This window comes from Oncorhynchus keta, chromosome 6, assembly GCF_023373465.1.
Source record: "Oncorhynchus keta strain PuntledgeMale-10-30-2019 chromosome 6, Oket_V2, whole genome shotgun sequence".
NCBI lineage: Eukaryota > Metazoa > Chordata > Actinopteri > Salmoniformes > Salmonidae > Oncorhynchus > Oncorhynchus keta.
The window spans coordinates 35,296,566-35,316,460 of record NC_068426.1 but is presented as its reverse complement, the minus strand read 5'-3'; the positions used below and the strand labels follow the sequence as shown (position 1 = coordinate 35,316,460).

Sequence of the window (19,895 nt, the reverse complement as noted above, 5' to 3'; positions counted from 1 at the left end):
CACAATTGAAAGTATTGTTTCATTCTTGTAGTTTGAACAGTTGGAACAGACCATGTAGTTAGTTAAGAAATAGTGACCATTCAACCATGAGACACACCATGTTTTTCCTGCTCCCAATGTTCTTTATTACCTTTGATCAAAAACACTCAGACCAAAAAGCACATAAGACATTTTCATGCATGTATATGATTTGCCTGTCATACATGATACATACATGAAACAGAGTGCATTGGCAACTCATGTCTAATGGAAACCAGTCAGTCAGTAAATCAATCGTCAAGTCATCTCCTTCCCAGGCAATTCCAGCCAAATTGCGCAAAAAGCCTGGTGGACCAATGTGTTAAAACTTGGCCTCCGTTAGCCAATACAGAAAGACCTGGAGAAACTCCAGGTGCATGGGAGTCAACTTACTCAGCTTAATATGCCTACCAATCATCTCCCATAACACCTCCCCCATACGCTAACACACCACAAGCAGAGCCTTGCCTTTCACAAGTGTTATTCTCTAAAATAAAATACCCCTTTACCCAGTAAGGCCAACATTGAATAGTTGATGTACCAGCCTTACATACGCAATAGCCTGGGGACAAGGTTAGTCAGTCAGAAAACAGTCAGTCAGGCACTTTATGTAAGTGAACTAAGGCCTTTCTCTCCGTCTCAACCGTACACATCTCTCAATGAAAACCTCAAATCTGTTTCTAAAAGCAAATCAAACTATTCAGCCCCCATGGAACTGTAGCAGTAAAACACCAGGAAGCGTCACTTTTCATTTTTAAAAAGCACACTGCACTCCCCCTCTCTCCTCTATTTAGTCCAGTCGTTGCTGCGTTTGTGTCGTGGGCGGAATTTCCTCTGTGGGCCACTTATCTCTTCAGAGGGGAGGGAGGAGGCAGACCCCTCAGGCTCATTATTCCACCCTTTGGGGGAGTAACGAGGAAGAACAGGGAAAGGGGGAGGGCAACGAATTCTCCTCTCGCCTTCGTGGTGGGAGGACCTCCAGTCCTCCCCTCCCCTCCGGTCTTCCTCTGGTGGGTAGGGCCTCCTCCAGTTGTTCTGTGGCTGGGGGGGTCTCCATTGGTAGTTGTTGAAGTGAGGAGGATGGGGGAGAAGGCTCGGGTGGGGAGGCCACATGCCATAAGGAGGCAGAGGAGGGGGGAAGCCGTGAGTCTGGTGGTTCATACCCCTCTGGTGGAGAGGCCTGTAGAGAGAGCGAGAGCAGAACCGTCAGACCAAAATTAAACATATGGAGTGAATTCGGGAAGTATTCAGACCCCTTGACCTGTTCCACATTTTGTTGTTAGAGCATTATTCTAAAATAATAACATGTTGGCTAATTTATTATAAACTTAAATATCACATTTACATAAGTATTCAGACAATTTACTCAGTAGTTTGTTGAAGCACCGTTGGCGACAATGAAAGCCTAGAGTCTGTGGTATGACGCTACAAGCTTGGCACACCTGTATTTGGAGCGCTTCTCCCATTCTTCTCCACAGATCCTCTCAAGCTGTGTCAGGTTGGATGGGGAGTGTCGTTGCACAGCCATTTAAAAGGTCTCTCTACAGATGTTCGATCATGTTTAAATCTGGGCTCTAGCTGGGCCACACAAGGACATTCAGAGACTTGTCCCGAAGCCACTCCTGTGTAGTCTTTGCTTAGGGATGTTGTCCTGCTGGTAGGTGAACCTTCGCCCCCCAGTCTGAAGTCCTGAGCCCCCTGGAGCAGGTTTTCGTCAAGCATCTCTCTGTACTTCGCTCCATTCATCTTTGCCTTGATCCTGACGAGACTCCAAGTCCCTGCCACAGCACGATGCTGCCACCACCATGCTTCACCGTAGGGATGGTGCCAGGTTTCCCCCAGATGTGACACTTGGAATCAGGCCAATCTTGGTTTCATCAGACCAGAGAATCTTGTTTCTCATGGTCTTAGTCCTTCATGTGTCTTTTGGAAAACTCCAAGAAGGCTGTCAGGTGCCTTTTACAGAGGAGTGGCTTCCGCCTGGCCACTACTATGGTGGAGTAGGGCAGAGATGGTTGTCCTTCTGGAAGGTTCTCCCATCTCCATAGAGCTCTGTCAGAGTGACCATTGGATTTTTGGTCCCCTGCCTGACCAAAGCCCTTCTCCCCCAATAGCTCAGTTAGGCCAGGCGGCCAGCTCTAGGAAGTCTTAGTCGTTCCAAGCTTCTTTCATTTACGAATGACGGTCACTGTTGGTCAGGGGCTTCATACTGCAGACACTTTTTTGGTACCCTTCCCAAGATCTGTGCCTCGACACAATCCTGTATCGGAGCTCTACGGACAACTCATTCGACCTCATGGCTTGGTTTTCGCTCTGACATGCACTGTCAACTGTGGGACCTTGTATAGACAGGTGTGTCCGCCTATCCAAATCATGTCAAATCAATTGAATTTACCACAGATGGACTCCAATCAAGTTGTAGAAACATCTCATGGATGGTCAACGGAAACAGGATGCACCTGAGCTCAATTGCAAATCTCATTGCAAAGGGTCTGAATACTTCTAGTTGAAGTCGGAAGTTTACACCTCAGCCAAATACATTTAAAAACTCAGTTTTTCACAATTCCTGACATTCAATCCAGGTAAAAATGCCCTGTTTTAGGTGAGTTAGGATCACCACTTTATTTTAAGAATGTGACATGTCAGAATAATAGTAGAGAATTACTTATTTCAGCTTTCATTGCATTCCCAATGGGTCAGAAGTTTACATATACTCAATTAGTATTTGGTAGCTTTGCCTTTAAAATTGTTTAACTTGGGTCAAATGTTTCAGGTAACCTTCCACAAGCTTCCCATAATAAGTTGGGTGAATTTTGGTCCATTCCTCCTGACAGAGCTGGTGTGACTGAGTCAGGTTTGTAGGCCTCCTTGCTCGCACATGCTTTTTCAGTTCTGCCCACACATTTTCTATAGGATTGAGGTCAGGGCTTTGTGATGGCCACTCCAATGCCTGGACTTTGTTGTCCTTAAGCCATTTTGCCACAACTTTGGAAGTATGCTTGGGGTCATTGTCCATTTGGAAGACCCATATGCAAACAAGCTTTAACTTTCTAACTTTCCTTAGAAAGCATGAGCTCTTGAGTTGGGAAAATCTTGTGCAATACACCGACGCATGTCTTGTATTCAAGATCCTAAATGGCCTGGCTCCCCCTCCACTCAATATTTTTGTTAAACAGAAAACCCAGACATATGGCAGCAGATCCACAAGGTCTGCCATGAGAGGTGACTGTATAGTTCCCCTAAGGAAAAGCACCTTTAGTAAATCTGCATTCTCTGTGAGAGCTTCCCATGTCTGGAATACACTGCCATCAGACACACATAACTGCACCACATATCACACTTTCACAAAATGCTTGAAGACCTGGCTAAAGGTCAATCAGATTTGTGAACATGGTCCCTAGCTGTGTGTTGCCGCTTTCCATGTTGTCTGTGTAGCTTGTGAGGTGTGGAAACACTTTGTTGCTTTTATGAATTTTGTTTTGCTGCTTTTTGTTCTATGTTGCTCTGTCTGTCTTGCTTGTCCTATGTTGCTTGTCTTGTCCTATGTTGCTATGTCTTGCTTGTTCTATGTTGCTTGTTTTTAATGATGTTTATATTTGTAATTGTTTTTGAAAATAAATGTAATAACCTGCCCAGGGACTGCGGTTGAAAATTAGCCGGCTGGCTAAAACCGGCACTTTTACTGAAACGTTGATTAATGTGCACTGTCCCTGTAAAAATAAAATAAACTAAACTAAAAATAAGCTAAACTGATGTCTTGAGATGTTGCTTCAAAATATCCACATCATTTTACTTCATGATGCCATCTATTTTGTGAAGTGCACCAGTCCCTCCTGCAGCAAAGCAACCCCACAACATGATGCTTCCACCCCTGTACTTCACGGTTGGGATGGTGTTCTCCGGCTTGCTAGCCTCCCCCTTTTTCCTCCAAACATAAATGGTCATTATGGCCAAACAGTTCTATTTTTGTTTCATCAGACCAGAGGACATTTCTCCAAAAAGGACATTGTCCACATATGCAGTTGCAAACCGTAGTCTGGCTTTTTTTATGGCGGTTTTGGAGCAGTGGCGTCTTCCTTGCTGAGCTGCCTTTCAGGTTGTCGATATAGGACTTGTTTTACTGTGGATATAGATACTTTTGTACCCGTTTCTTCCAGCATCTTCACAAAGTCCTTTGCTGTTGTTCTGGGATTGATTTGCACTTCTCGCACCAAAGTAAGTGCATCTCTAGGAGACACAACACGTCTCCTTCCTGAGCAGTATGACGGCTGCGTGGTCCCATGGTGTTTATACTTGCATACTATTGTTTGTACAGATGAACGTAGTACCTTCAGGCATTTGGAAATTTCTCCCAAGGATGAACCAGATATGTGGAGGTCTACAATTTTCTTTCCGAAGTCTTGGCTGATTTCTTTTGATTTTCCCATGATGCCAAGCAAAGAAGCACTGAGTTTGAAGGTAGGCCTTGAAATACATCCACAGGTACAACTCCAATTGACTCAAATGATGTCAATTAGCCTATCAGAAGCTTCTAAAGCCATGACATAATTTTCTGGAATTATCCAAGCTGTTTAAAGGCACAGTCAACTTAGTGTATGTAAACTTCTGACCCACTGGAATTGTGATACAGTGAATTATAAGTGAAATCATCTGTCTGTAAACAATTGTTGGAACAATTACTTGTGTCATGCACAAAGTAGATGTCCTAACTGACTTCCCAAAACTATAGATTGTTAAGAAGAAATTTGTGGAGTGGTTGAAAAACGAGTTAATGACTCCAACCTAAGTGTGTGTAAACTTCTGACTTCAACTGTACATGTAAATAAGGTATCTGGTTTCAAAAAATGTCTAAATACCTGCTCTCGCTTTGAAATTATGGGGTGTTGTGTGTAAATTGATATATTTCATCAATTTTAGAATAAGGCTGTAACTTTACATTTTTGGGGGAAAAGTCAGGGGATCTGAATACTTCATCATAGTACTGTATGTAGACATACCTGTATGTCTATAAAGGTTAGAGGACAGGGTGCTTACACAAATTGGTTGTAGTCATGCATGTCGTAATGTCTGTCGCGGTCGTGGGCAGGAGAGTCGAGAATGTTATGACGACTGCCAGAGCGGCCTCTGATTGGCTCCTGCTCCGACTCCTCCATCCCATCATTACTGCAGAGGGAGGGAGGAGGGATGGATGAATAAAAGTATGGATGGACAGAGACAACAATAGAGAGTCCGACCGATCAACCAACCGAGACACAAATTACCTTCTCTTTGGCCCAGTCTGTAGGTCTTTCAGGTAGTTCTCTCTTTCTATGGGGTGACCCCGCGAAGAGTTAAACACTGGAATAACACATGGAAAATACATTACACACATGCATGTGTGCACACAATTTTTGAACGAGGTTCAGTACTCACACTCCACAGCCTCTTTAGGATCGATCCCATCTACATCTATCAGATACCTGAAGAGGAGAGAGTGAGAAGAGGAAAAGAAAGATGTAGGTTACAAACTAAGCACATGTAGAATCTACCAGAAACTCCACAAAATCTGCTAAAAGCTCCTTACCTACAGACCAGGTAGCCTGTCCTGTTGAGCCCATGAGTACAGTGTACTCCGATCAGCTTATCTTTGAGAGAGAAAGATAATAAATACGTTTACATTATCTTGTAGTTCTGCTGATGTGTTGACGATTAACTAACAAGACACAGACAATCAGTTTCTCGAACCACAAGTGAGGGTGTGGGTGTGTGTGACTGACCGTTGTGTGTGTTGTCTCGTAGGAACCCGCGGACGGCACGTTTGAAGCTAAGGATTGTGGGGTCACTGGGAACTTCATGACCAGCTGTGAAAATCTTCAGGTAGAACACAGAGTCTGGAAGGTCCTACACACACACACACACACACACAAACTACACTAGACTACACAGTAAGTAAGTGATTGTGTGTGTGTGGGGAAGTGAGTGTGTGTGTGGGGAAGTGAGTGTGTGTGTGTGTGGGGAAGTGAGTGTGTGTGTGTGTGTGTGTGTGTGGGGAAGTGAGTGTGTGTGTGTGTGTGGGGGAAGTGAGTGTGTGTGTGTGTGGGGAAGTGAGTGTGTGTGTGTGTGTGGAAGTGAGTGTGTGTGTGTGGAAGTGAGTGTGTGTGTGGAAGTGAGTGTGTGTGTGTGTGTGGGGAAGTGAGTGTGTGTGTGTGTGGAAGTGTGTGTGTGTGTGTGTGTGTGGAAGTGAGTGTGTGTGTGTGTGTGTGTGTGTGGAAGTGAGTGTGTGTGTGTGTGTGTGTGGAAGTGAGTGTGTGTGTGTGTGTGTGTGGAAGTGAGTGTGTGTGTGTGTGTGTGTGGAAGTGAGTGTGTGTGTGTGTGTGTGTGGAAGTGAGTGTGTGTGGAAGTGAGTGTGTGTGTGTGTGTGTGTGGAAGTGAGTGTGTGTGTGTGTGTGTGGAAGTGAGTGTGTGTGTGTGTGTGTGTGTGAGTGTGTGTGTGTGTGTGTGTGTGTGGAAGTGAGTGTGTGTGTGTGTGTGTGTGTGGAAGTGAGTGTGTGTGTGTGTGTGTGTGGAAGTGAGTGTGTGTGTGTGTGTGTGGAAGTGAGTGTGTGTGTGTGTGTGTGGAAGTGAGTGTGTGTGTGTGTGTGGAAGTGAGTGTGTGTGTGTGTGTGTGTGTGTGTGTGTGGGGAAGTGAGTGTGTGGGGAAGTGAGTGTGTGTGTGTGTGGGAAGTGATTGTGTGTGTGTGTGGGGAAGTGATTGTGTGTGTGTGTGTGTGTGTGGGAAGTGATTGTGTGTGTGTGTGTGTGTGTGGGGAAGTGATTGTGTGTGTGTGTGTGTGGGGGAAGTGATTGTGTGTGTGTGTGTGTGTGGGGAAGTGATTGTGTGTGTGTGTGTGTGTGGGGAAGTGATTGTGTGTGTGTGTGTGTGTGGGGAAGTGATTGTGTGTGTGTGTGTGTGTGGGGAAGTGATTGTGTGTGTGTGTGTGTGTGGGGAAGTGATTGTGTGTGTGTGTGTGTGTGTGTGTGGAAGTGATTGTGTGTGTGTGTGTGTGTGGGGAAGTGATTGTGTGTGTGTGTGGGGAAGTGATTGTGTGTGTGTGTGGGAAGTGATTGTGTGTGTGTTTGTGTGTGTGTGGGGAAGTGATTGTGTGTGTGTTTGTGTGTGTGTGGGGAAGTGATTGTGTGTGTGTTTGTGTGTGTGTGTGGGGGTGAGTGTGTGTGTGTGTGTGTGTGTGTGGGGGAAGTGTTTGTGTGTGTGTTTGTGTGTGTGTGGGAAGTGATTGTGTGTGTGTTTGTGTGTGTGTGGGGAAGTGATTGTGTGTGTGTTTGTGTGTGTGTGGGAAGTGATTGTGTGTGTGTTTGTGTGTGTGTGGGAAGTGATTGTGTGTGTGTTTGTGGGGAAGTGATTGTGTGTGTGTGTGTTTGTGTGTGTGTGGGGAAGTGATTGTGTGTGTGTTTGTGGGGAAGTGATTGTGTGTGTGTTTGTGTGTGTGTTTGTGTGTGGGGAAGTGATTGTGTGTGTGTGGGGAAGTGATTGTGTGTGTGTTTGTGTGTGTGTTTGTGTGTGGGGAAGTGATTGTGTGTGTGTGGGGAAGTGATTGTGTGTGTGTTTGTGTGTGTGTGTGGGGAAGTGATTGTGTGTGCGTACCTCAGGTTTGTAGTAGCGCGTAGTGAAGGTGAGGTCTATAATCAGTCCCAGCTCCTGTCCATCTTTCTCCATAGTCTGCATCAGCTCCCATGGACCAAACGCCTGCGAACGTTGAACATGACGACACAGGGACTGGAACACACACACACACACACACACACACACACACACACACACACACACACACACACACACACACACACACACCGTTATTAGCCTAGTAACTACTAGCACTCCTTGCTACCAGGGGTGTAGCATTAGTCGGACTCCGTTGCAAAACGTTTCGTCTGTTGCAAAATGTCTTGCAACAGAAATAATTTACTCCAAATGGAAAACAAACAAGATTTTCTATTTGACATCTTCAGGTAGGTCCCTCACCATTTTGTTTGCATCCTAGAGTAAAAGGTTTCTGTTGCAAAACGTTTTGCAATGGAATCTGAACAACAAATACATCCCAGGATACCTATTACAAACCCCAAGGACACTAACACCAACCCCGTAACCCAGTGCTTAATCTCTTTTGGACAGACTCGCATAATGTTAGGCCTTCATTGTAAAATAAGAATTTGGTCTAAACTGACTTGCATAGTTAAATTAAATAAAACATAACATTGAGCAGCTGACACAATTCCGCTAGATTCTAGTTCTGGGTTTCCTAGACTACCCAGTGCTTGACAACACACCAGGGGGACACACAGCGAAGTCACTGAAATTCACCATGTATTTCACATCAAGTACATCGTGAAGTTGAGTGACTTAAAACACACACACACACACACACACACACACACACAGTTACCGGTTTCAGAGGGACTTTAAAAGCGATGAACCGCGTCCCAGATATAATCTTCCCTACGGCCTGGTAGTCTAGCCATCTGTAGGAGAGATTGCAGGACATCAATATGACAGTCTAGAATCCCGTCTACATTACTAATTGAGGTCCAGCTCTGGGGGCTAACATTAGCATTAAATAGTTAACCGTTTAAACAGTGGCTATTTACCTGTCCGGTATCCCGTTTTTCTTGTGAGGAGGCATCTTTTTCTTGGGTTCACTTTTGGGTAACAGTTAACCTTACTTATACAATCAACATGATCTGCAATAAAAAAAAATGTATTAGCCACTAGCAGCAAAACCAAAGTATGTCTACGTTAGCTATCAAATTATATCGACAACACAGACGTATTGGGAAAGGTATCACAAATGTCTGGGCGGTCGACGGAGGATTAGCCAGCGCTAGCTAACTTCGTTAGTTCTCAAGGCACATTTTTTGCTGTAACGTCGTCAACAATTTCCTTACTCACCCAGTCAAATAGTAACTCTTCTCAACAATTAACATGAATCGTGTTTCGTTTGACCTGAAAACAGAAGTAAATGTATTCAACCGAAAGCAAGTTAGCATGAATCGCATTCCACCTCTCAGCTGCCGCGTTTGGATGACGTAAGGAGAGTCTGGTGTATCTTGCGGTCGGAATGTCTCTGTTCTCCCCTAGTGGTTTGGATGTGTTATGGCAGGGGGGGAACCCCAAATTAAACCTGAATACAAGCATAGCAGATATTGCTCGACCAATTTTGACACGGTCTTTATAAAGCACCATTGGGTTGTCAGTCAGTTGTCTGTAGTGATACCGGAGCACCGAGGCCGGTGGCGAACTCGCTAAGCAGCTGAATTCAAAGCGGGGTGGCGGACGCGTTTTTCGCTTTATCAAAAGGACGTCATCAAAGACGTCCGAAGCTTCATTTAATCACGTGATTTTCAACCCTTGTGTAGCAAAATGCGGGATCCCGGCTGGTTTTGCCGTGGTTCCGGTGTTTTCTTCCGAGTCCAAGCTGCTTTCTAACGCCGACTTCTACTGTACTACTCACAAATAGAATTAGGATGTTGTGACAATAGGTTCACCTGACCGGTAGACCGGCAGCTTAGCCGGTAGAGTCGGGAACTATAACTGTTCACTGTTCTATACTATAGTATAGTCTATACTATAGAACAGTTAGAGACGTAACGGTGTGAGGTTGAAGGCACTCTATTTTGAAAATTGTTTTATGTGAAACCATACTTTCTGCAGTGTGTTCATATAATGTGTTTTACTAGGTCTGGTGTAAGATTCGGTCTTAAGCACCCTAATTAATGCAATAGGTTCCGTTTTTAGAAAAATAGTCAACTTGAAGGCAGACAGGATGTAGACCTGCTATTCCAATCTATTATAGGCTATTACAATTTAAAGGGCCTTTATTGGCATGGGAAACATATGTTTACATATTTACAAGTGAAATAGATAATTAACAAAAGTGAAATAAACAGTACAAATATTTAACCGTAAACGTTACACTTACACAAGTTCCAAACGAATAAAGACATTTCAAATGTCATATCTCTATATACAGTGTTGTAATGATGTGCAAATAGTAAAAGTACAAAAGGGAAAATAAATGAACATAAATATAGGTGTTTGTTTTTCACTGGTTGCCCTTTTCTTGTGGCAACAGGTCACACAGCTTGCTGCTGTGATTGCACACTGGCATTTCACCCAATAGATATGGGAGTTTATCAAAATTGGAGGTCTGTGTAATATGAGGGAAACATGTGTCTCTAATATGGTCATACATTTGGCAGGATATTAGGAAGTGCAGCTCAATTTCCACCTCATTTTGTGGGCAGTGTGCACATATTTATTTAACCTTTAATTAAGGCAAGTCAGTTAAGAACAAATTCTGATTTAAAATGATGGCCTACCAAAAGGCCTCCTGCGGGGACGGGAGCTGGGATCAAAAATAACATATATAAATATAGGACAAAACACACATCACGACAAGAGAGACAATACAACACTACATAAAGAGAGACCTAAGACAACATAGACTTCTCTTGAGAGCCATGTCTGCATTCGGTGGCCTTTCTCAATAGCAAGTCTATGCTCACTGAGTCTGTACATAGTCAAAGGTTTCCTTAATTTTGGGTCAGTCACAGTGGTCAGGTATTCTGACACTGTGTACTCTGTTTAGGGCCAAAGAGCGTTCTGTTTTGCTCTGTTTTTTTTTTCCCCCAATGCGTCAATTAATTATCTTTTTGTTTTCTCATGATTTGGTTGGGTCTATATGTGTTGCTGTCCTGGACTTCTGTGGGGTCTGTTTGTGAACAGAGCCCCAAGACCACCTTGCTTAGGGGGGCTCTTCTCCAGGTTAATTTCTCTGTAGGCGATGGCTTTGTTATGGAAGGTTTGGTAATCACTTCCTTTTAGGCGGGGTTTTACGTTGTACACAGAGGATATTTTTAGTAGAATTCTGCATGCAGAATCTTGATTTGGTGCTTGTCCCATTTTGTGAATTCTTGGTCGGTGAACGGACCCCAGTCCTCACAACCATAAAGGGCAATGGGTTCTATAACTGATTCAAGTCATTTTAGACAAATCCTAATTGGTATGTCGAATTTCATGTTCCTTTTGATGGCATAGAAGGCCCTTCTTGCTTTGTCTCTCACATCGTTCACAGCTTTGTGGAAGTTACCTGTGGCGCTGATGTTTAGGCCAAGGTATGTACAGTGTTTTGTGTGCTCTAGGCTAGCACAACAGTGTCTAGATGGAATTTGTATTTGTGGTCCTGGCAACTGGACCTTTTTTGGAACACCATTATTTTTGTCTTACTGAGATTTACTGTCAGGGCCCAGGTCTGACAGAATCTGTGCAGAAGATCTAGGTGCTGCTGTCGACCCTCCTTGGTTGGGGAGAGAAGCACCAGATCATCAGCAAACAATAGATATTTGACTTCAGATTCTAGTAGGGTGAGGCCGGGTACTGCAGACCATTCTAGTGCTCTCAACAATTCGTTGATATATATATTGAAGAGGGTGGAGCTTAAGCTGCATCCCTGTCTCACCCCCTGGCCCTGTGGAAAGAATTGTGTGTGTTTTTTACCCATTTTAATCGCACACTTGTTGTTTGTGTACTTGGATTTTATAATGTCTATAATAGTTTTCCCCCAACACCACTTTCCATCAATTTGTATAGCAGACCCTTATGCCAAATTGAGTCAAAGGCGTTTTTGAAATCAAGAAAGCATGAGAAGACTTTGCCTTTGTTTTGGTTTGTATGTTTGTCAATTAGAATGGCTGGTAGCCTAGTGGTTAGAGCGTTGGGCCAGTAACTGTAAATGTTGCTAAATCGAATCCCCGAGCTGACAAGGTAAAAATCTGTCATTCTGCCCCTGAACAAGGCGGTTAACCCACTGTTCGTAGGCCGTCATTGTAAATAGAATTTGTTCTTAACTGACTTGCCTAGTTAAATAAAGGTTTAAAAAAAATAGTGTGTGCAGGGTGAATATGTGGTCTGTTGTACGGTAATTTGGTAAGACAGATAATGAACCTTCCAGTAATGATCCGTTTTTTCGGGCAAGCGCCGAAGCCTTCAGAGAGCCTTGGGATCCCATTACTGTTAGTATGTGTCTGCTCCAGGCAGGTGTGTATGTCTGTCAGTCAGTCATCCGGGCTGTGTTAAGTTGATGTGCCGATTATTATGTGGCGCTCATAACAGCTCCTAAATTCGTAAATACCAGAATACGACTGGGAGTAATCCACTTGAACGCCACCGCAACTGGTAATTAGTAGTGGGAAACTTGTCTATCATCTCTGAGCTCCGACCTATGTTACATGCCGAACTCTGACGTCACACAGTAAGGAAATTACCTCGATAACAGCATTTTTCAGAAGTTAAATGCAACAACAAAACATTATTTGTGAAAAACAATATATTAATATGGTTTTTAACACTACAATTTGTTTGCGGCGTTCTCAAGTTGAAAGCACGTGAATGCACACAACTCTTTGCTTCCAGTTTACAAGTAGTACTTTCTGAGTATCCCACTTGAACACAGCATTAGTTATTGACTACTAACCTTGAATTGAGTACTCAGACCCATCCCTAACAATAAGTAAAAATACGATAAAGACAGTAGTCTGGTCTTTGTGATTCCTCCCCTGTGTGTAGGTGAAAACAGGAAAAGTGATCATAATCTTTGGGCAACACCTCAAAAATCCTGACCTGCCTGATGGGCATGTGCCTTTTAGACTTTGGTTTAATGTCAATCCCTGCAGTGATGTGATTTCTCAGAACCCTTTACCCCTATTCATATAATGTGACCTTTTAAGTCCCAAGTCATTGTGAAAGTGAAGCTACTGATGATAGTCTGTCCAGCAAGCCCTGTCAAAATGATAGATGAGCTGGTAATGAATTGCTATTGAATGTAAAAGGTGGGTAAGTCCAGAGATGAGCTAGCACATGTTTTACTGAGCTGGCATTCCCAGTAGACAGCAAAGAAGAATGGAAGAGGGAAGGAGGAATGAATGTAGAAAATAACAGGTAATACCAGGAACTGTGATGCAACAGCATGCGATCGTGACATTTTGCCAACAACCACCCAGGTGTGTTAGTGTTGAGGGCGTGGCTGTCGCCGGTAGCCTTCCTGTCTGCCGGTTGGAACAGCTGCAGTATAAAATACATATGCACACATGAACCGGACACTCTCCGACTTTACACTGACTGACACACAGCTCAGGTGGATATTTGCCTGCTGGTGGTCTATTCAGGTGGGTTTTTACCTGTTGGACCATACCCCATAAGGGAAGAGAGCTCACTTCATTCAGTGCTCTGATCCACACTCTTTCTATTACATTGGATTTGTGTCGCGCTTTGTGCACAATATAGCGGTACATTTGTCACAGACTCTGACATAAACCCCCAGAGAGCAAGCAGGGGAAGACAGGAGCACGGACACACTCCCAAGGGATAGGTAGAAATCTTGAGAGGAACCAGACTGCAACAACGTGACTGGGCCGTTGGTCTCTATATATTTGGACATGCCGCTGTGGAGACGGACAAATGCTGGCAATGAGGAGTGCAACCGGGCCGTGCTGGTCTGCGAGTCAAACTTTGACCACGGGGTACCACTGGGCAGAAGGCCGGGGGCAGAGAAAGTCACCGAGAGACTCCACGGTGCTTTGACCAGACGGCTACAGGGTGGACATTCACATGGATCTTAACGCTCAGGAGATTTACACACTCTTCAAGACAGGTAACACACATCTTATACACACGCCCCTGCTACAAATCAGCTACAAAAAAAATAATAAATACTTTATAACCTGGTTTTATCAATGTTATCAAACTTATCAGAGTTGCTACATAATGTTATCAATTAGGGGACGGTCACGGAGTCCGTCGCAGCCCAGCACACAAAGCAATGGAAAACGTATACACACACATACAAACACACTTATCATGTTCTCTAACCCAAAAGTCCTAAAAGTCTATGAAGGTCTCAGATTCTGGGAGGAATTGTCTCCTGAAAACAGCCCAACCCTCAAGATCCTTCGAAGTCAACACTGATTGATCTTGTTTTAACACATACACCAGAGAAATATGTTATATGTTAAATGTTGTTATTTTACTGCTGCTCTTTAATTATTTGTTACTTTATCTCTTACTGTTTTAGGTATTTTTTAAAAAACTGCATTCTTGGTTAAGGGCTTGTAAGTAAGCATTTCACTGTAAGGTCTACTACACCTGTTGTATTCGGCGCGTGTGACAAATAACATTTGATTTTATTTGATTTCTACTGGTGTCTTTGCCCAAGACGTTAATGACCATTGCCCAGTTGTTTGTGTTAGAGATGTGAGAATACAAAAATCTAAGCCTTGTGTCATGACACATAGGAACTTTAAAAACCACAGTGAATAGACTTTTTTACAGGATCTTTATTTTCGTGAGCTTGATTGTATTTCAGCTTTCCCTGAAACACAGGCTTAGGCCCAGACTGGCAAGATTTTAAGCAACTGAGGAATCATTGTGTAAAAAAAAATCTGAAAGGCAAAATCTGATTATTAACTGTGCTTTCAGATTGTAATGGGAACCCGGCTAAATTCTGGAAAACTGTAAAAATCCCTTAATAGTTCTAGTTCCCCCTCTCTGCCACAACAAATTAATTCAGACTCTGGCTTCATTACAACAACAACAAAAATGTCATAATTGAATCACCATTTTATTTGGGCTATCTCTTTGAAAATAACTTCTTAGCCTATTCACAATGATATTAGGCTGGATGCTGATAGCCAGTGCTTTTCTTTTTGTTTATTTACAGAAAAGGAACTCCTGGATGCTTTGCTAGCAAATAGACAACAAGAAATCTATAGGAGCTGGAGCTGACCAATTAGGATCCTGGTCTGCTTCATCGTGCAGCGCCCATCATTGTTGGTTCAATAAACCCACCGTTTTTATTTAACGTTGTTATCAGGAAATATTGCAAAAGTATGGGAAATCAGCTCTTGTGCTGCCACTCCATAATTGCGGGGATAGTAGAGATCTTAATCGTTATCGCCCCATTTCAATATGTCCTTGTCTAGCTAAGATTCTCGAATCCTTGGTAATTGTACAACTTTGCTAACAAAAAATGATCGGAGAAATGTATTTTGAACGTAAGCCAATCAGGGTTTAGGCCTGGCGTAGCGTTATGACAGCAACCACTTTAATTGTTAATGATCTTGTCAACAGCTTTTGATACTGTTGGTCGTGCTATTTTATTGACTAAGTTGATAGGCCTCGATAGGCCTGAGCTCTGACGCCTGTTCATGGCTTCATGATTATCTTAGTGACAGAACTCTGGCCATCGAGATTTATGCGGTTTAGTCTGCATTTCTTAAAGTCCATAAAGGTGTACTACAGGGTTCGGTTTTGGGACCTGTTCTCTATTTATATTAACATCATACGTCAATCTGCTAAAAATGGTACATTTCATCTATATGCGCACGATAATATTATGTATGTTATTTCCTGACTGTTGGTCTGGCTGTGTCTAAACTACAGTCAGGTTTTATAGCTGATTTAAAACCTGTGCTTAATATGGGCAAGACTATATTCATGTTGTTTTTAAATTCTCGTAAAAACTTTTCAAATTACTTACATGTTCACTCATTAGATGGTTCTCCGATTGAATGTTTCCCCCCGTATAAGCACTTGTATTTGTATGGGTTTGACATTTAAAGAACATATAGATGAGCTGGTTAAGGAGCTAAGATTTGAAGTTGGCTTTGTCTACAGAAACAGATCATGCCTTTCTCTAAGCAGGTAGGAAGCAGATCATTCAGCCAACCTTTTTATTTGTTCTTGATTATGGTGATGTTTATGTATCAAAGTGCAGCTGCTCCTACTCTGAAACCTTTGGATGCCACCACCCATAGTGCCCTTCGTTTTGTTTACAGGTGACAGTTTTGATACCCATCGCTGTATCCTGTATCAAAAACGTTGGCTTAACTTCGCTAAAGACCTGTAGATCTCTACATTACTTCCAGGTGAAGCTGGTTGAGAGAATGTCCAGAGTGTTCCAAGCTGTCATCAAGGCAAAAGGGCGGCTACTTTGAAGAATCTCAAATGTTTTGTTTAACACTTTTTTGGTTACTACTTATGTGTTATTTCATAGTTTTGATGTCTTCATTATTATTCTACAATGTAGAAAATAGTAAAAACATAGAAAAACCCTTGAATGAGTAGGTGTGTCCAAACTTTTGACTGGTACTGTAAATTGAACAAAAATACAAATGTAACATAAAATAATTTCAAAGATTTGACTGAGTAGCCATTTGATTAACTGTTTAGCAGTCTAATAGCTTTCGGTGTAGAAGCTGTTGAGAAGCCTTTTGGACCTAGACTTGGAACTGCTTGCTGTGTGGTAGCAGAGAGAACAGTCTGTGACTAGGGTGGCTGGAGTCTTTGAAAATGTTTAGGGCCTTTCTCTGACACCACCTGGTATAGAGGTCCTGGATGGCAGGAAGCTTGGTCCCAGTGATGTACTGGGCCGGACGCACTACCCTCTGTAGCGCCTTGTGGTTGGATGCCAAGCAGTTGCCATACCAAGCAGTGATGCAACCAGTCAGGATGCTCTCGATGGTGCAACTGTAGAATTCATTGAGGATCTGAGGACCCATGCCAAATCCTTTCAGTCTCCTGAGGGGGAATAGGCATTGTCGTGCCCTCTTCAAGACTTGTGGTGTGTTTGGACCATGATAGTTTGTTATTGATGTGGACACCAAGGAACTTGAAGCTCTCGATCCGCTCCACTACAGCCCCGTCGATGTGAATGGGCTACAGACGTGAGTGCTACTGGGCGGTAATCATTTAGGCAGGTTGCCTTGGCATTCTTAGGCACAGGGACTATGGTGGTCTGCTTGAAACATGTAGGTATTACAGACTCGGTCAGTGAGAGGCTGAAAATATCAGTGAAGACACTTGCCAGTTGGCCAGTGCAGCCACTGAGTATGTATCCTGGTTACCCTTTGTAATCCATAATAGTTTTCAAGCCCTGCCACATCCGAAGAGCGTCAGAGCCGGTGTACTAGGATTCAATCTTAGTCCTTCATTGACGCTTTGCCTGTTTGATGGTTTGTCGGAGGACATAGCGGGACTTCTTATCAGCATCCGGATTAGTGTTCCGCTCCTTGAGTGGCAGCTCTAGCTCAGTGTGGATGTTGCATCTAATCCATGGCTTCTGGTTGGGATACATACTGTACGTATGGTCACTGTGGTGACGACGTCGTTGATGAAGACTGTGTTGTGCCCTGCAGACAGAAGGATGACTGATGGGTGAGCTAATTGTTAGTTGAAGCAGACTGTTTCGAGGAATCAAGGGCCACCATCGTCACATGCCACATCAGGAGATATCATTTTCTAGTTGTCTTTTTTCTGCTAACCGGCTCAGCCAGAAAGCTAGTCTGGTCCTCTCAAGGTTTTTTTTACTTGCCACTGTGCTGCTGCTTGCTCTTAGTGGGTCTAGGCCAATAAAGCATTTTCTGACCCAAAAATGTATACATGAATACAATTTGATTAATTGATTGATTGCAGTGAGCGAGCAGCCGGTGAAAGAGTGCTTCCTGGCGGTGCTATCATCTCACGAGTAGGAGGGTTGTGTGTTCGGGGCGGACGGAATGCCGGTTAGACTGTCCCACATCTTCTCCTACTTCAACAACACACACATGGGGGGAAAGATCAAACTGTTCTTCATCCAAGTCAGTACCATCATCACCACACCCACAACAGTGAGGTCAGTCATTCAGTCAGTCAGTGATAATAATCAATAGTAATCATCTTTCCCTCTTTCTCTCTCTAGGCGTGTCGTGGGGGTGAGCTGGATGATGGCGTGACAGTGGAGACGGATTCAGCAGGAAGTGACATCATTGAGGACACCTTGTCTCAATACATGTCCATCCCCACGGATACGGCGGTTATGTACGCCACCGCACCAGGTGACGGGGCGTTCATGAACCCTCTGGGGGCCGTCTTCCTCCAGACATTCTGCATCCTATTGGAGGAGGAAGGGGGTGATGCCCTGGAACTGACACGCCTTCTGACACACCTTTCCCATCATGTGGCCTTTTGCTTCGAGGCCAAAGGTCATCTGCTGGGGGGGGGGGAAGGGAAATGCCTTGCTTCGTATCACGACTGACCAGAGAGGTGTTCCCATTTGCCGAGCCCGGAAGGAGGGCGTGGCCAATGGACTTTCTGCCGCAACATTCGTCAACCCAGAGTACAACAGACCTCACAAACATATAAGCTGAACCCAAAGCCTTAGATCTGAAGAGAACGGTCTCTCTCGGATTGTTAGGCTTGACTCTTGCTCTGTCAGCTAGTACGGTTGACTTCGAGTGTTGTTGGTCAGAAGGTTGTGTTTGTGGGCCTAGGTTGGGATGGAATTTCCACTCTGTTACATTTGTGTGCATGAAATAAAAATAACATTGTGATGATCAGACATGTGGATGCAGGAACAGATCGGGAGGTGTTGATGGTTGAGTGTGCTAAAAACTACCTTGAAATTGTCTGATATTTTTAATTCATTGACTGGTATGTTCAAGGTATTTTTTTTGTATTGTAACTATGACAAATTAGTTTATTTCTGAGTTATGGCTCTGACTGGGCTGATACAGTTGATTTCTTTTTAATTTCACCTTTAACCAGAACAAGTTCTCATTTGCATCTGCGACCTGGCCACGATAAAGCATAGCAATTCAACACATACAGCAGAGTTACACATGGAATAAACAAAACAGTCAATAATACAGTACAACAAAGTCTATATACAGTGAAGTTGAAGATACAGCCAAATATGAGTACCTCTGCTGTAGAGGAATGAGGAGCAACAGCCCATATATACTAAATGATTAAACCCACATGTGTAGGTGGGCAGTTGTGGAAGACATACTGAGCTGTTGGAAGGACTGGGGGCATTTCCCAACACAGACAGGTAAGAATGGGACAGAGGAACACATGAGTGCCTGTCACGCTATCCACAACCGGATATACTGTTACATACTGTACGTACCACAGAAACACAACACACTGATAAACAACCACATAAAAACCTACCACATACCAGGGTTAGCGTAAATTCTATTTCAATTCAGAAAGTACATTATGATGGCAGGAAGCCTAGTGGTTAAGAGCATTGGGCCGTGACCGAAAGGTTGCCGATGAAAAATCTGTCTGTGCCCTTGAGCAAGGTAGTTATCCCTAATTGCTCCTGTAGGTCGATCTGGATAAGTGTCTGCTAAAATTCCAATGCTTTTCAATTAGGATCATTTGTTTTGATTTCGGAGTTGACAAATTTAAATGGAATCGACCCCAACTCTGCCACACATTATTGATCCATTACTGATAAAATTGTGCTTCTGAGCCATTGCTTTTCACTCTAAAGATTAATTTACGGTAAGCGGTGTTCCATCAGGAAGCCAATCAGACACCGAACTGAAACAGTTTAATAGAGCAAACATACAACACAAACAGTTAACCCAGGGATGGTACAGGGAAACCCAAACTGCTCCGTGCGCACACAAACCCAAACTATGCTAAGCCCTGCTTAGATTGTAAGACGATCATATAATATTAAATTAGTCCGGTAGTTTCTGCAACATATCGGGTGTTTCTGGAGCACACCCAGTTACTGCACTTTGTAGTTTGTTTATTGTAGCAATAAAAGGTTGAGTTAAGGAAACATGTTACGTGTTACTTCTGCTGGTCAAACATTGTATTTGTTTGTTAAGAAACAACTAGCTTCAATGATGAGATCCATTGAAGTTGCCTTGAGTTCATGTCAAAGACCATCCTACCAAAGGCAAAGACCATCCTACCAAAGGCAAAGACCATCCTACCAAAGGCAAAGACCATCCTACCAAAGGCAATCCTACCAAAGGCAAAGACCATCCTACCAAAGGCAAAGACCATCCTA

General features: G+C 43.5%; 1 protein-coding gene and 1 pseudogene across 1 annotated transcript; one reads left to right on the top strand and one right to left on the bottom strand.

Moving 5' to 3' along the window:
• Window positions 1-97: 97 nt before the first annotated feature.
• dusp11 (dual specificity phosphatase 11 (RNA/RNP complex 1-interacting)) lies at window positions 98-9,364 on the bottom strand. Its single transcript, XM_052521415.1, has 10 exons — window positions 8,942-9,364; window positions 8,641-8,733; window positions 8,439-8,514; window positions 7,640-7,771; window positions 5,775-5,898; window positions 5,582-5,642; window positions 5,431-5,477; window positions 5,280-5,355; window positions 5,053-5,181; window positions 98-1,198 (listed from the first exon to the last, which is right to left on the bottom strand). Exons 2-10 carry the CDS (start codon window positions 8,673-8,675, stop codon window positions 805-807), a joined length of 1,074 nt encoding a protein of 357 aa, XP_052377375.1. The 5' UTR covers window positions 8,676-8,733; window positions 8,942-9,364; the 3' UTR covers window positions 98-804.
• Window positions 9,365-17,479: 8,115 nt separating this feature from the next.
• LOC118385452 (caspase-7-like) lies at window positions 17,480-18,420 on the top strand (annotated as a pseudogene).
• Window positions 18,421-19,895: the final 1,475 nt, after the last annotated feature.

Excerpts from the sequence above, each read along its gene's own strand:
- dusp11 (XM_052521415.1), bottom strand. The coding sequence starts at position 8,675 with ATGCCTCCTCACAAGAAAAACGGGATACCGGACAG. Across the intron at positions 8,515-8,640 it reads AAAAACGGGATACCGGACAG|ATGGCTAGACTACCAGGCCG; the intron begins GTAAATAGCCAC and ends TCTCTCCTACAG. Across the intron at positions 1,199-5,052 it reads CATGACTACAACCAATTTGT|GCCTCTCCACCAGAGGGGTA; the intron begins GTAAGCACCCTG and ends CTCTCTCTACAG.